General features: G+C 55.3%; 1 protein-coding gene across 3 annotated transcripts; it reads left to right on the forward strand.

The window, feature by feature from the left end:
* The first annotated feature begins 7,254 nt into the window (after positions 1-7,254).
* On the forward strand, positions 7,255-14,629 carry Tbxt (T-box transcription factor T). Of its 3 annotated transcripts, none has more exons than XM_090337607.1 (8): positions 7,255-7,460; positions 7,699-7,963; positions 8,950-9,084; positions 9,673-9,734; positions 9,834-9,895; positions 11,034-11,210; positions 12,337-12,466; positions 14,371-14,629. In XM_090337607.1, the coding sequence occupies exons 1-8, from the start codon at positions 7,255-7,257 to the stop codon at positions 14,627-14,629; spliced, it is 1,296 nt and encodes a 431-aa protein (XP_090193733.1). The 3 variants fall into 3 exon arrangements, with proteins under 3 accessions (XP_090193733.1, XP_090193734.1, XP_090193735.1); XM_090337608.1 differs by having other exon boundaries at positions 11,037-11,210; XM_090337609.1 differs by lacking the exon at positions 11,034-11,210.
* Positions 14,630-16,641: the final 2,012 nt, after the last annotated feature.

Below are 16,641 nucleotides of genomic sequence, written 5' to 3' on the forward strand. Positions count from 1 at the left end.
TGAATCACCATCCTTGGATCTCAGCCTCCTGAGTGGCTTTGCAGAGGAACGTGACATGCTTACGCCCCACAGGCGTGATGGGATGGAGGAGGACTGGCAGGATGATGCCATGGCCTGGTGGTCTGGATGTTAGTGGCAGGTCGGCTGAAGTTGATTGACAGCCTGCGGAGTGGCTCCTGACCACTATTCAATTTAATTAGGAGCTGCTGCAGGGACTCCTGGGAGCCTGGGGGAGGGAGCTCCCGCTCAGCATACCTTACGCTGGAATTCCTGCTCTCCAGACTCAGAAAGTGGGTCTGGCATCCAGAAGGGCCTTCCTCATCTCTGTGCGACTCGAACCAACAGAGCTTTGCAACTCACCTTCATCACTGCTGCAGACCTGACGCTGCTCAGATTTAGGCAGCCGACAGATCTATCCGATGCACTGCTAGACCTGGCAGATGTTTTTCCTATCTATGCCAGTCAACTGGTGGTTGATTTCGTGTCTTACACCATTTCTGCATCTTTAGTCTTAGATTCTACAGCTGTAAGCCCCGCGTCTGCCTCCCATCCATGAGAAATGGGATGAGATGTGTGCCCCACATGAATCTCCACCAGAGAGCGCTGGATTAGGTTCCCATGGCCGGCCCAGGCGGCCCTTCCCGAGCAGCTCCCACCTGCAGCTCCCCGCCTCAGCAATGGCGCCGCTCTGATGTACATGCAGAGTGTGGCAGCCACTTCCAGAGGAATGCAGCCTGAAAGCTGGACCGTGAATGGTCGTCAGAGATGCTGGAAAGTCCAGGGCCACACACAGTCCCTGGACCTGGAATTCCTGCAGCCCACCAGCGCACACCTGGGTTCTAGCTAGGCCACCTCTGGGGAGTCAGGACACTGCTGTCAGCATGGTCTTGGTTATGGACAGTTTATATCATGAGCGGAATCATAGAACCTAGTCTTTGAAAGAAGATGAGCAAGATGTGCTTCGGCTTCCTGGGCTTGGTTTTTGCTTCCATTCTGGCTGCTCGAGCTCTGGTTTATAACCCAGCACCTTCTACTGCACTCACGGTGTTCTAGGGGCAGATTTTCCTGGATTGTCATCTGCTAGGTCACATCACTTCCCCCCAGATCCAGATATTAAAAGGGAATCATCAACCAGTTCCTCCTTCCTCCTGCAGATTTCTCAGTGCCACCCTTGTCCTGCCATCTTTCCACCCACTCTCTCCAAATACCTTTCCTTCCATCACTCTCTGGTGCCTTTCGATTTCTGTTGTCCTAGTCAATCATGCTCCAGAATCATTCCATTCTCAGCCTGGCCTTTGTGGGAGTGGCTTTCCTCTCACTTGGCCCTGGAGGCCACTGAAACCTTGGCCTTATAAGAACTCTGCCAGATTTACCCAATCGTCCAGAAACAAAGACATACTAAACTCTGTAGAACAACCATGTTCATTGCAGCACTATTTACCATAGCAAAGATGTGAAACCAACCCAGATGACCCTCAGTAGATGAGTGGATCAACAAGTTGTGGTATTTATACACAATGGAATTCTATGCTACTGTCAGAAAGAATGACATCGCCCCATTTGTAAGGAAATGGAAAGACTTAGAAAAGATCATATTAAGTGAAGTAAGCCAGACTCAAAGGAACATAGGCTCGATGGTTTTCCTCATTTGTCATAATCAGTAGAAACCTTGGACTTTCCTAGCAGAGGTTTACAAATAGAACAAAACCTAGATACATAAGGCCATATAGGATGAGGCTAAATAAAAGGACCTCCAGGATATGGAAACAAGAGCCATATAATGTGTGATTGCTGTTCTTAATGTACTATGTCATTTTTCACTTCTTTTGTTGTCCCTTGGTTATCTCATATTGTTATAGTATCTTACCTTATTATCTGGAATGTTGTCTATATGTTTATTTGGTTATTTGAAATCAGATAAGGAAGGGGGCGAAACAAGATGAGGGGAGGGGGTGGGGGGAGGAAAATGGGGTCAAAAACATGGGAAGGGGTATCAGTTTGTGAAGTAATGCACCTTCTATCTGGCGAATATAATGTAACCCTTCTATTAATTACAATAAAAAAGAATATAAAAAAAGAGCTCTGCCAGGTGCCCCTCCCCTCTGGGACCTGCCTCCTCTTTTCTGTCCTCCAATTAGCATGGGATTTTCTTACCAAAAGAAAAAAAAATCTGAGCTCCCTCTCCTTGCTGTTACTGAGTAGTAAATTGCGTCTTTGTCTGGCGGCATTAAAAATAGACTCAGTCCCCCGAAACGTGCTTTTCATCCTTGTTACTGGTTCTCCTCGGCCCTCCACCTCCTGTCATTCCCAGTGGCTTCTGGCTTAACACAAACGCCTCCCTCCTCCTGTTCAAGCCCTGCCCTCCCTCAGCCCAAGCCTCCTGGTAATTCCAGGCCTGGCCTGCCTAGCGCCGGCTCTGAGCACAGGGCCCTCCGTGCCTGATCTCCATCTCCGGGGATTTTGGACATCCTGTCGTCGCGTAGCTCCCAGGGCTGGGGACCCTGGAGCCCGCCAGAGGAGTCACAGCCTGGCGCGCTTCCCTTACCTGCTTCTACCCTGTCTACCTCTCCCACAAGACCCCAGGACCTCAGCTTCCTGTGCCCGTAGTGCCAAGCAGCAGTCCCCTGAGCAGCATCCAGAGGGAGGGGGAGCGTTGCCTGGCACTGTGCTCATGGCATCCTTGGTGGTGTGACTGGACCCATCCGAGCCTTTATTTCCAGAGAACGCCTGACCTGCATGATGCCCCACCCTCCCCACTCTTGCCTTTCCAGGTCTCACCTAACGCAGCCTCCCACACCTCCTTTATTCCCTTTGAGGCCACGGAGTACAGGAACTCAAGGTGAGGGACTAGACGGGAGGCGGCTGCAGGCTCTGCTGCCATGCGGTCAGTGGTCAGTGCCTGCAGGGGTTAGCATGCCTCCTAGAACGCATCCTGTTGGGTCTGGAGACTGATGGCTACTGCTGTCCAGGAAGGGAGAGCAGATCTCAGACAGGCAGAGGCTTGAAGAACATGGGGGGTGGGGGCTACGGATAATCCAGACAACCCACTGCTGCCACCAGAAGAGAGATGTCTGGCTTGGGGGACGGGGGTAGAAACCCCCAATCTCCAGGAAACAGAAACAGTCACAAGGGAAAAAAAAGGTTGACTGCCATAGAAGGCCACAGAATAAATGACAGGATGAGGGGGTTCGCGGAACCCCGGTTAGGCTGGCCAGAGACTCAGAAGGACAACAGAGAAATAAAATCTGCATGGGAGGCAGTAAAACCCCAAAGTGACATCTTGGCAAATTGACAGAGTGGTGTGGAAAAAACACTTCACAGGCCATTTAATATATGCAGAAAGACCTAAGAGCTGAAGCAGCCAGGGCAGGGCCGTCCAGCAGGAGGGCTATCTGGAAACAGGGTGGCACCCGAGGTCTAACATAACGCTAAACCCCTCACCTCCACTGGGACACTAGGGGATCTGTGGGTGACAGCTCCTGCTCCTCCAAGGGAGAGTCAGGGCAACCCCCCTGCCCACCACCACACACACCAGAGAGCAACCTGAGAGCCCTGGGAGGAGCCACTTCAGTCTCTAGTCAGAAGCAAGCACAGCAGTGCTGTCCCATCCAGCCGCCCTGACCGCCTCTGGAAGCCTGAATTCCAGAACAGCCGCAGAAGCATGGCTGTATGAAGAAATGTTCCAATCGCAGGGCGGCTCGTTTGTTTTGTAATGTGCGACCTCTCATTAAACCTCTGGAACCCTGGCACATGTGGCAAGTGCACCAGCCCTGGGGATTTGCTGTCCAGGGTGGCCATGCTGCTCCAAAAGCCCCACACCTGCAGACCTTCTCTCCTCCCTCCTCGACAGCCCCACACCTGCAGATCTTCTCTCCTCCCTCCGAGACGGCCTCAGCGCCCGTGTCTTCTCCCAAGTCAACATGGCAGATAAGCAGTGCACAGAGTTCCCTGACAAATAGAGAGGGGTATTAAGAATGGATTTTCTATGAAACCAAAGCTACCCATAAGAAATCATAATAGGAGCTGTTGGTCCGTAGGGAGTGTGGGACAAGAGACAGAAAGCAATGTGATTACTCTGATTAAAATATATGCACATCTAAAATAATTTGTGCAACCACCACACATTAAACAATGACGGCTCTGGGAAGAATCAGGAGGAGGCGTGAACACAGAGGGTGGGTAAGGATGAGTGCCAGGGCGTAAAGACAGGGAGCTGAGAAGGCCAGAGGCGGGAAGTTTGGTCAGGATACATTGTATGCATATATGGAAATCACCTCAGGAACTTAGGTATGACAGCAAGTGGTCCCAGAAAATCTGCACAGCACAGGTAGGAAGATCCCGGTCTAAGACTTGCGGGGCGGGGTGGGGGGGAAGGTGGAGAGGGAAGAAGCACCAGACAGTACATGAAAATAAAGGGACAAAGGCTTGGGGGTATGGTTCATGTGAAGGCACAGATTTCAAACCCCAATACCACCAAAATAATGATAATAAAATAGAAAAATCCACAACCACACAATTCAATAGCCTGTTAAACCTTTCAATTCTAAGGAGCAACTTCAAAAGCTAATCAGAGCCACTTGTTCCTCTCAACAGAAATGACCAACCAGAATTACCTGCTTTGAAGCAGTCTCTGTCACTTCCAGCTCAGGGTATGGAGAGCTTGGCTCTGGGCTTCGGGGGAAGCACAGAATGGAAAAGCTATGCACCCAACCCGGCCCCTCCACCCCCGTGGATAAGGCAATGCAGTGCCCGCAATGAGAATGCATTAGCAGGGAAAGCAGCGTGCTTCCTTCTTGCAGGAAGGCAGAGCCTGAGGTGCCAGGCTAGGGCCAGAGAAGCACTGCTCTGGGCCACGTCTGAAGCCTGTGAGCTGCATTGGTACCAGCCAGTACCAACGGATAGCAACCAGTTACAACTGCTTGTCTGAGAAAGAGCTGAGAGAAAACCGCCTCTGTGGGTTTGCAGGTGTGTGCGTGTGTTTCCTAAGCCTTTTAATTTATCTTTTTCAGAGGAGGGGGATTTCCTCTGAGTTCCCACCGGAGATCACTTGGACTATTTTTCCGTAGATGGCTGCGCTTATCTAGGAAGGGCAGGCAGAACTTGAGAGTTGGAGGAGCCTCTGCCACCCCTCCGCACCCCGAGGGAGCCAGGCTGTTGACAGGGAATGCCATCTTTACAGCCCGACGGGAGGAAGCGCTTGGCTGTAAATGGTCACGCACGGAAGCCTTCCCTGAAAAGGCCGCGGGCGGGAGAGAGGAGCTGTCCCTGAGAACGGGGAAGCAGTGAGGGCGTGGAAGCCAGGTGACACCACGCGGGCGACACCACACGGGCGACACCACACAGGTGACACCACACAGGCGACACCACACAGGTGAGAACCGCGGCTTGCCACGCGGCCTCGGCGGGTCGGGGGTCTGGGAGATTCACGGACCCGCAGAGGCCCAGCAGTCCCTTCTTGCTTGGTGATATCCTCCACTCTGAGACCCAGCCCTGTCCCAGCCCGATGGCAGCGACTAGAGATTCAGGAGCTCCCGAGCTCCCTGCGCAGGGCGCACCCTGCCATTAAAGGTGCCCAAAAGCCGTGTCCCTCCCGGGTGAGAGGCGAGACCCGCGGTTCCACCTTCATTGGCCCCCACCTCCTCTCCACCTGCACCCCTCATGGTGAGGCCCCGGGAAGGAAGAGGCGGCGGGAGAGGACGCAGGAGGCCCGGTGTCCCTGTCCCGGCCCTTTTGGTGTCTCGGGTCAGCCTCCTGGGAATTCTCCTGAATCCTAGACAACAAAAGGGAGTGAGCCCGGAGGGAGGGCAGCGAGAGGGTGCCGCCCCTTCCCCGCCCCCGTTTCCAGGGCCCTGGAAGGCCCCTCTCCCGCCTCCAGGCCCAGGGGCGCCTTTTCCTGAAATGGCTTTCCAAAAGGCAGCACAAGGTGGGACCCCGAGTCCGCCGCGCAGGTCCGAGGTCCGGTGGCTTCCCGGGCCACCCGGAGCCCCCATGCTGGGGTCCCCGTCGGAAGCACTGGCTTGGCCCGAGCGCGGAGGGGCAGTGCGCCCTGGGGAGCTGGAAACCGAGCTAGAGCGGCGGCCCTGGCTAAGGCGATAGGCATGGCCGGGGCGCGGGCAGAGCTTCGGCGGCGCAGCGCCTCTGCTTCCTTCCCCTTCCCAGGCTCCGGTTCAGAGGAATGTTATTGTTTGGAGACCCGAGGGAACCATTTCCTGCCCATTGTCACCTTCCAGGCTCTCCCGGTAATAAACCAGCTGCGCCGGCGGCCGGGCTGCTGGGCGCTCGGGCGGGGAGCGCGCCCACCTTCGGCGCCCACCTTGGGCGCGGTCGCCCGGGGAAGCCGAGCCCGTGGGCGCCGCCCGCCCGGTGCGCAGACCTGGTCCTCCGCGTCCTGCGTGTAGGCCGGGACGCGCGACGCCGCCTAGCCCGAGCGTTCCGTTCCCGTCTGTTTTCTTTCTGGGCAGGCGGTAGGGCTTCCCTTTCCAGATAGGTGAGGGCGGCGGGCAGGGCGGGCGCCGGGGGGCTCCGTCCACGGTGGTGGTGTTCGTGGCCTCGCCTGGGGCCAGGCGGAGACCCGGCCAGGACAGGTGTATAGGAGGCGGAGTGGCCATCTTGGCCGGGGACGGAGGGGGCTCGAGGCGGCCCCGGCCCCGGCCCCCGCCCCGGTCCAGGTGCGCGCGGTGGAGGCGGCGGCCGCCCCGGCTGCGGCGGCCGCGGGTCCCGCGCACTTGGCGAGCGAGCCGGACCCAGGCTGGGCGCAGCGGGGACGGGGCGGCTCCGCGCCCGCGCCCCCTCCCTCCCCGCCGCTTTGATGGAGGTGCAAACATTTGGGAGAGGGCGGGGGTGTAGGGGTTGGGCCGGGCGGGGAGGGCTGGGACCCGAGACTGACAGGAAACGGGCGAGGGCGCCCATTGTGGGCCCCCGGCCTCGCCGGCCCGCCCGGCGGGTCTGATATGGCCGCGCGCAGCCAATGGGCAGCTTCCCGGCACTTCAAAGGGCCCGAGGCCCAATCCGCCGCGCCCCCGGCCTCTATTTATGGGGAGGGGACCCGACTTCTCTCCCCCAGAGCCCAACCCCAGTCGCGCCTAGCGGGAGTTCAAGTGGAATCGCTGCCCAGTCCCTCTCCCCTCTCCCCGCCCCTTCCCCACGTCCGTCTGGCCCCCAGCTCCCCACGGCTCTGCGGGCCGTCGGCCTCCGCGCACATCACCGGCCCGCGGCCCGGAGGCGGCCGTGGGTCAGGAGCCGTCGGGCGGGAGGATGGGCTCCCCGGGCGCCGAGGGCGCGGGGAAGAGCCTGCAGTACCGCGTGGATCACCTGCTGAGCGCCGTGGAGAGCGAGCTGCAGGCGGGCAGCGAGAAGGGCGACCCCACGGAGCGCGAGCTGCGCGTGGGCCTGGAGGAGAGCGAGCTGTGGCTGCGCTTCAAGGAGCTCACCAACGAGATGATCGTGACCAAGAACGGCAGGTAGGGGTGCTCCGGGCAGTGCCCCCGGCGGCCGGCCCAGCCCCCGCGGCCGTCTGACCGTCCAGGCCAAGTTTGGGCCGTGCGTGCCGGGACCCGGAGTCCCGAGCCCCGAGGCGACTCCGGGACCCGAGAGAGGCCCCTGCGGGCCCTGCGCCCCTCTGGAGGCGCCCGCCCGCCCGTGGCGCGGGGCGAGCCTGGGCCGCCGCCCGAGGTCCTCCCGCGCGCCCCTCTCTTCCAGGAGGATGTTCCCGGTGTTGAAGGTGAGCGTGTCTGGCCTCGACCCCAACGCCATGTACTCTTTTCTGCTGGACTTCGTGGCGGCTGACAACCACCGCTGGAAGTACGTGAACGGAGAGTGGGTGCCGGGCGGCAAGCCCGAGCCGCAGGCGCCCAGCTGCGTCTACATCCACCCCGACTCGCCCAACTTCGGGGCGCACTGGATGAAGGCCCCCGTCTCCTTCAGCAAAGTCAAGCTCACCAACAAGCTCAATGGAGGGGGCCAGGTAGGAGCTGCGGAGCGGGACGGACGGGCGGAGAGCCGGCCGCGGTCGGCACTGCCTCCCAGGTTCCAACCACCGCCCCTGGGCTGGGCGCGGGGAAGCCGGGCCCTTGGCCCGGAGGAGCAGGGCCGCCTCCCCTCATTAAATCCCCGGCGCTGTTTACGTTGAGCTGATGAGGGTCACACCGCGGCTGGGAGAACGGAAGCTCTTGGAGTGGTAGCTGGGCCTGGAGCTTGGGGAAGCTCTCTTTGCCGCCTCAGTCACACCTAGAGGTAGCTGGCCTGTAAACGGTCACTTTCAAACATGTACAACAAACTTAGGTTAAAAAACAGAAACAAACAGCTGGGCTTGGCCTCCGGGGCTGGCGCTGTCCCTAAGCCTTTTCACTCAAGGCTGCTGCCCAGTTGTTTGAGCCCACAGTTCCACTTGTGGCACTTTTTTGGTGGTTGATTAGAGCAAAGAGGCTTACCTGCCCAGGCTTCAGACTGAGAGCCTCCTGACGCGTTAGGATTGTGGGTGAGAGCCACTGGGGACGGGTTCCATGGCGTCGTCCTTTTCTGGTGGCATTGGGTTTGAACTCGGCGCCTCCTGCTTGCTAGGGCAAGTGCTCTGCTGCTTGAGTCTCAACTCCAGCAGATTTCATCTTTTCTTAAGAACAGTGTCCGGTTCGGATTGTTCCTGGAGCGCAGTCAGGCCCTTGGAGCCGCAGGCAGCCTGCCTCTTCAGGATGCCCGGCTGCCCTCCAGAGGCCTTTGTCCCTGGTTCTGCCAGGCAGACCATGCTTGCTATGTGCGTTCCCTGATTTCAATGGCAGGTGGTTCCTCATAGCCTTCTTCCAAGTCCATTGGGGAAAACACTGCTTATTATCTCGGAGGATCCCTCCACGGGACAGACAGACTTTCTTTTTGCCCCTTGTGTGTGTGTCCTGATGAGGGAAGGTTTTGTGGCAGGACTTGGGCTGAGACTGCTGCTTTGTCTGTCTTGCGCAGATCATGCTGAACTCTTTGCATAAGTATGAGCCCCGCATCCACATCGTCAGGGTCGGAGGCTCACAGCGGATGATCACCAGCCATTGCTTTCCCGAGACGCAGTTCATCGCAGTGACTGCGTACCAGAACGAGGAGGTAGGCAGCAGAGATGGGAGAGGGAGGCCAGGGGAGGGCTGGGGGGTCCCCCGGGGAACAGTTACCCTTTCTTATTTAGTGGGACTGAAGTGGAGCTGAGGGGAGAAGCGTTAATATGCCCCTGCCCACTGCCTCCTCCTCCTCTTCTCATAAAGGTATATAAAGGCTCCACACACCCACTAGGTGCGTGAAATGCAAAGGTGGATGAAGCATTTAGGTGAAATGCAAGAGAATTCCCACAGCATGTCTCCTTGTTACCCACATTTTTGGGAAGAAAAGAGATACAAATACTTAGTAGGCTCCTGTCACTCTAAGCCTTTCACCCCAAAGCGGAGAAAGTGTGGAGACCCCAGGGAGACACGCTGAGACATTCTCCTTATTCATGTGGCGTGCAGGAAGGGGCAACTAAATGTATTGTGAAGTCTGCCCAGGAACTGCATTTCTTTGCAATTCTCAGCCATTTGGGAAACATATCTGGAAAGAAGTCTTTCTAGATTGAAACATTGTGTGACATTTTCCCATTTCTTGCTGTCAAATATTTTTTGTGAATGAGCAATTTACTAGAACATATACTTTCTTGTTTTTCAGATCACAGCTCTTAAAATTAAATACAACCCATTTGCTAAAGCTTTCCTGGATGCAAAGGAAAGGTGAGAGGACTCTAACCCTGCTTCTTGGGTGAAGAACCCAGGGGAAAGATGGCGCATCTCTGTGCATCCCTTTAACCACTCCATGCGCTCTCTTGGCAGAAGCGATCACAAGGACGTGGTGGAAGAGTTGGGGGGCAGTCAGCAGCCTGGGTGCTCACAGTGTACGGTTTGTTGCGCTTTGGGTTGTCCTTGTGCCTGGATTCAGGCCTAGACTGGCTGAAAGTGTAGGCCTGTGCTGAGCTGTGGGGTTTCTGTGGGGATGGGGAGCCGGTTGTGTGTGGCAAGACCCAGGACCCTATTATAGAACTGCCCACCCACCTTCCCCACCTTCTGACTACTCCCTCGGGTTGTAGAGCCTCTCCCAGCCCAGACCCCAGTCCTTTGGTTTCAGCTCTGATACAAGTAGACCCTTGGACCTGGTGGGGGAGTGGAGACTTGGGCCTGGGAGAGTTCAGCCCAGCCTCCTCCCTGTGCAGATGTGTAAGGGTCCAGATGTGGAGGCGGGGCAGACATGGAGGGAGTGATGTGCAGGGTGTATCTGTCAAAGGCTGCAGGAGGGAGATTTGAATGTCAGGTTTCTGGGCTTCTTTGACAGTGAATTTAGGGGCAGAACTTGGAGAGCAGTGTCCAGAGGAGTGAGGGTCACCTGCAGTGACCCCTCTTCCTCACCCCCCTTCCCTCACTCCAGGAAGGATTGTTTCCTTTGGGAAGTGGAGCAGAGTAGCTGTCTCCCCAAGAATTGTTTTTTTCTGAAGTTTAGCAAAAAAAAACATTTTTTTAATGAAAAATAAAGTGGGAACTTTTGGGGGAGGTTTCTCTGCACAGGCAGAGAGTGTGGGGAGACGCAGGGGTGGGTGCTAAGGCAGAAAGAAGCCAGCAGGGAATGTCCACAACCAGCAGAGTGGAGGCCCTGGCACATCTGGGCAGTGGAAGAAGAGGCGCCTGTGTCTCCTCTGGGTTTCTTGCACTGGTCCTCTGGTTTCCGTTAATCTGTTCTCCTGAAGGGCTAAGGAAAGCCAGGTGAGAGACAGGAGCCAGCCAATGCCAAAGGAGCCAGCCCAGTGCATCCCACAGAATAGGGCTGAGGAGTGGGCCCGGGTTCCTCAGGCTTCTTGGGTGCTCGGTGGGTTTGAACCCTTGCTAGTGGTGGCATGAGGTGTGGAGCCCGGGTGGGTCGGGGAGTCTGCACTCCAGTGATGCACACTTGGGGCTCTTCACTTCTGAGGAAAAGATCCCAAGTGTCTGCTCACTGGGCAGAGCCAGCACACAGAGCAGCAGCTGAGCATTCTCTCCCCACAGCAGGGGGCTGGCTCATCCCCGGGGCCGGGCCCCTCTGCCCTCCAGCCAGTCCGCACCCTCCGCTTGGCAGCCCGCTCCCTCTCCCATCCACACACGGCTGTGAAAGGTACCCGGCCCTGAGGAATCACCGCTCCTCGCCCTACCCCAACCCCTACGCTCACCGTAACAATTCGCCAAGTAAGTGTGTCCTGGGCTGGCTGGAGTGTGGGGGGACTGAAAGACACCCTCTCAGCCCAGCTCACCTGGTGCACTGCCTCCACTGAGTCCACCCCAGTGCCCTGCAGTATCTGGTGGCTTAGAGCAAGCTCAGGTCTGCAGAAGGACAGATTTTTGGGTCAGGCCACCAAATGGAGTGTTCACCTCCAGGGGGAGAGGTGTAATGATTCTCTTGGGTGTAAGAGGTGTCTCCAGTGTGCTTTCCGGCCTGCACTAGCAGCTGGCCTGTTCTTAGGCCCCACCAGACTCGTGGCTGGGGGCTAGACACTGGGACAGCCCCGAAGACCCCAGACCCACGTCTCTCTAACCTTCTGTGTGCTCTGACTTACTTCTGTCTGCTGAAAATAGCTGAACACCATAAAACAATTAAGCAATTACAGCTGATGTGAAATGGAAGGAAATAGTCCTCTGGTCTTGTTCAGCCAGAGACTAGACTCTGAAGCATGGAAAAGGCAGGGTAAAATAACACCTATGTGGGTTTTGTTCTTGTAATCTTGGCTGGGCTGTGGCTTGGTGACAGAACACTAATTTAGTTTGTGCAAGGCCCTGGGTTTGATCCTTAGCACTGAAAAAAAAAAAAGCAAGCAAACAAACAAAAACAGCAAACCCCCAACAACTCCCCAAGTAAATGGTTGCAGAATTCAGTTTCTGCCAGGCAGGCACTGATCTGACAATAAAGGAAAAACTAATAGTATTTGGCAATAAAGAATTGTTTTGATGATTAATTAAGCAAGCTAATGGATTCTTTGCGATATTTAATATCCTGCAGACCATTGTTTTCTTTTTTTTAAACCAGTCCTGGGGATTGAACTCAGGGCCTGGGCACTGTCCTTGGGCTTTCTCAAGGTTAGAGCTCTACCACTTGAGCCACAGCACCACTTCCGGCGTTTTCTGTGTATGTGGTACCAAGAAATCATAAACCCAGGGCTTCCTGCATGCTAGGCAAGTACTCTTCTGCTAGGCCACACTCCCGGCCCTGGACCATTGGTTTTAAATGGTGGCTAATTCTTGTTATATTGCTGTATTCTCACTGTACTTTGTTGTTAGAGGGCCCCACCCAGTAACTACCTTCTTCTGCACCCCTTAGCCTATTCAGACAATTCGTCGGCATGCTTATCTATGCTGCAGCCCCATGACAACTGGTCTAGCCTCGGAGTGTCTCCCCACTCCAGCATGCTTCCCATGAGCCACAGCACCAGCCCGTCCACTGGCTCCAGGTAGGTGTGCGTGGTATGGGCTGTCACCTTCCTGTGGCCGCCATGCTGCTTCTGTTTCTCATGGTCTTTTCTCCTCTTGCTGCCATGCACCTGTGGGCGGTAGGGGTTTTATTTGTAAGTGTGCCCTGAGCTGTTCCACCACTGCTGATTGTTCCTTGAACTTGACCCTCTCAGCGTTGTGGAGTGGAACTGTCCTTCGTGGCACCCCTGTGAGACCAGAGCCCCCTGTGGCTCTGCCACCTAGCGGCTCCTAAGGTGCCTCCCAGTCCTAACTTCTGTGAGCCTCCATTTTCCATACATTAAAAGGAGACGCTGTGTAACCCTGGCGGTCTCTTACAGGGTTGTTGGAATCAGTAGATACAGTTTGAAGAAATAATACTCTTTCCCAATTAGAGAAAGCTATTCAGTGAAGGAAATAAGCGTGCTTGCTTTTCTGTGGCAGTCTTTAATCCATATGCTGGGCAAAGGGTAAAGGATGATGACTGTTTCCTTAACAGTAAATTTTGTAGTGGGCGAATGGCTTAAAACAGTCGAGCAAGTTCTAAAGATGTAACACATGTCCTCTCCAGGTACCCCTCCTCTGTAAGACTAACACAGTAAGAAGTAGCAAAGTTAGCGCTGGCCTCTCCTGCCCTGAGGGGAGATGGAGTGAGCTGTTCATAGCAGCCTGAGAGCGTAGTCCCGAGGGTGGGGCCTTAGAAGCAGCATACATGGTATTCTGTAGAATATCCACATTTGCCAAGATCTTAGTTCTTTTTACCCAAGAAATGGCTCTTCAATAACCAGAGTCCAATTGTCGGCTCTCAAAAATAAACCAAACATCTCCCAACACCACACTTTTCAAGGGTTGTAGGTCATGTTCAAGAAGCAATGTCAGAAGACCCTCAGGCTGCTTGCTGGGGGTCACGAGAAGAGGCGAGCTCACCCAGACTGTACCTCCCGAGCTTAACCACTCTCACCAGCAAAATAGGATAAAAATCTGCCCTGTTAGCCCTCACCTTGCTTACAAGGTCAAGTGCAACCGAAACTAAGCAGAGATAAACCAAGCAGAGATACAACAAAAAGCTTTGTTACTTGTTTATAGCACCATTAAAACAACCCTTGCTTCTTTCTTTGTGGTGCTGAGGATTGGCTCTGGGTCTCTGAGCTAGGTAAGCACTTGATCACTTGAGCCAGGACCTAGGCTCACCAGAGTTGAGGTCCTCTTCTCCAGAGAGGCCGGCTTGCGGGGGGGCGGGGTGGCGGGGTGTCAGCTCCACTTGGCTTAGACCAGAACCTTGGGAAAGAACCTAAAGGCCGTTGCTGGCAGGTCTGATGGGTCACGGCAGGCAGAGCTAGGGCCCCAGTCTTGTCCTGGGTCCATTCCCTGCTCCTTGCTAACACACCAGACACTGCACCAGGCCACTGCATAGGCTCAGGGCCCCAGAGGGCCCTGTCCTGGAGTGACTATGAGAAATGCCACCTTCTGCCTGGAGCCAGTGGCTCGTGCCTGAAGTCCTAGATCTGAGGATCCTGGTTCAAAGCCCATATGGGCAAACAAGTCACCTCCAGTGAACCACCAAAAATCCAGAAAAGGAGCTGTAGTTAGTGCAAGTGGCAGCTTGAGGTGGGCGGGGGGGGGGATCGGGGGGGCAAAGGGGCAAAGGTGCTGTAGTGCAGTGCGCGAGCACACTGCTCACACACGCAGGGGCTTGCTGGTCTCTGAAACATCCCATTCTGTGTTCTGAGCACAGAGCTGCTTTCTGAGAATGTCAGCAATCTGCTATGAGTTATTTCTTACTGGTGGATAAGAAGCAACACGTGTACAACCCGATGTGAGTCATGTGTGAGAGAAGCTGGGTGCGGTGCCCCAGGGCCCCCCACGCCTGGCATCAGGCCCCTGACCACTGTGCTTTCCCTTTCAGCCAGTACTCCAGCCTGTGGTCTGTGAGTAACAGCCCCCTGGCCCCGGGCTCCCAGACAGCAGGAGTGTCCAGCGGACTGGGAGCCCCGTTCTTCCGAGGCTCCCCTGTACACTACGCGCCCCTGACCCCCGGCCAGAACCCCGGCTCTCCGCTGTATGAGGGGGCCAGTGCTGGCACAGACATTCCCGACAGCCAGTACGACGCGGCCCAAGGCCGCCTCCTGGCCTCATGGACACCCGTGTCTCCGCCCTCCCTGTGAGCCCAGCTGGCTCACGGACGTGCGGTGGGTCTAGTAGGGTAGTGTGGAAGCTGATGGGCAGAGGGAAGGGAAATCTTGCCAGTGCCAGTCTGGAGTGAGAGGAGACGGGCGCAGTCTGCCACCCTGGCTGATCCTCAAGTGTTACCCAGCCGTGAGCTCCTAGGGCAGAGGCGACGGCTCAGCTCCCCTAAAGCACAGCCTGAAACCCTCCTCCAGGCTCCCAAACCTTTGTGTTCATTTCTCCCAGGGTCCGTAGGTGACGTTGGCATACAGGAATATGCCAACCCCAGGGAAACCCCACTTTAGTGAGATGCTACGCAGACTTTTCATTTCCTTCTGTGCGGCTTCTAAGTAGTCAAGAGTCAGCTGTTCTGGAGAGAATAAAATTACCATGAGGACAGCAGGTTTTAGTTGATCTAAAAATTTGCCTCCTCTGCCCACTAGAAAGGCTTTTTCCTTTGAGCGCTCATGTACCTTCCTGTGTTGGGAATCAACTGTTTTGTGTGTTTCGTTTTGTTTTGTTTTGACAACGTAGCCAAAGACAATCGGCAGAAAGCATTTTCTGCAAAAAATAAAAGCAATAAACAAGGTTTGGTCGGTGCAGTTTCTCTTTTGTGTCTGTGCTGTTTCTTATGCCCTGATCTAAACTTCCATGCGGTATCTAATTGGATGCAGGTTGGCAGTGAAATGTTTGTAGACTACTTAGCACTCGTTGCCACAAGATTTTCAAGAGGTGTGTGTGACATTGAATGGCAGGTGAATATGGAGAATGAAAAGCAATGCAGCAGGGGACAGGCGGTGGCCAGGGTGCAATGCGGTTGTCATAGTAACAGAAGGACAGGGCACAGCTGGTTCCCAGCAGTGGGGCAGAGCTGAGGGGAGCTGGATGGAGCAATAGTTCCACCTAGTGGCAGAATCCTGTCAGCACTAAGGATGACGGCCAGGCAGCGGGCACTCCTGAGTGCTGGACAAAGTGGGGGAAAGGACATGCTTGCCCAGCATGCACACGGCCCAGGGTCTGATTCCCAGCACCGAGAAAATGCAGGGGCAGTGTGGACACCGTGCCTCATGCCTGTACTTCTAGCTGCTCGGGAGGCTGTGATCTGAGCATCCAGGTTCAAAGCCACCTCAGGCAGAAAAGCCTTGAGACTCTTAAGTCCAGCTTTAACCAGTAAGTTTCTGGAAGTAAAGCTGTGTGGTTCATCTTTGAGAAAAAGTGAAGGGACAGCGCCGTGACAAGTTCAAGCTCTAGTAACAGCATACAAAACAAAGCCCCCAAAGATTAAAAAAAACCAACAACCCCAAACGATGGGAACTTCCCAATGCTACAGGAAAAGTCAGTCTTCACTGTGGCTTTGCCATCTCACCGCACACGCCAGCTTTGCCATCTCACCGTACACGCCAGCTTTGCCATCTCACCGCACACGCCAGCTTTGCCATCTCACTGTACACGCCAGCTTTGCCATCTCACTGTACACACCAGCTTTGCCATCTCACCGCACACGCCAGCTTTGCCATCTCACCGCACACGCCAGCTTTGCCATCTCACCGTACACGCCAGCTTTGCCATCTCATTGTACACGCCAGCTTTGCCATCTCACTGCACACGCCAGCTTTTCTTTTCCCTGGCTCTGCCTAGCAGCCCAGCCACTTTTGTTTTCTTGATGAGTGAACTAGAATGTAAGGGTGAACGCTGGATTTTAATGTAATTGTGCCTGTCATCCGATGGGATGTGGTTTTCTTTTCTTTTTCTTTTTTTTTTTGCCAATCCTGGGCTTGAGCTCAGGGCCTGAGCACTGTCCTTGGACTTTCTCAAGGCTAGAGCTCTACCATTTGAGCCTCAGCACCACTTCCAGCTTTTTTCAATGCATGTGGTACCGAGGAATCGAACCCGGGTCTTCTGCATCCTAGACAAGCACTCTACCACTAGGCCAAACTCCCGGCCCGATGTGCAAGTGTCTTTATGGTGTCTTGGCTTGTGATGTTCTAGGTAAATGCCCAGAAGTGGTATG

This window comes from Megascapheus bottae, chromosome 8 (assembly GCF_031878675.1).
Source record: "Megascapheus bottae isolate mThoBot1 chromosome 8, mThoBot2.hap1, whole genome shotgun sequence".
Classification (NCBI taxonomy): domain Eukaryota; kingdom Metazoa; phylum Chordata; class Mammalia; order Rodentia; family Geomyidae; genus Megascapheus; species Megascapheus bottae.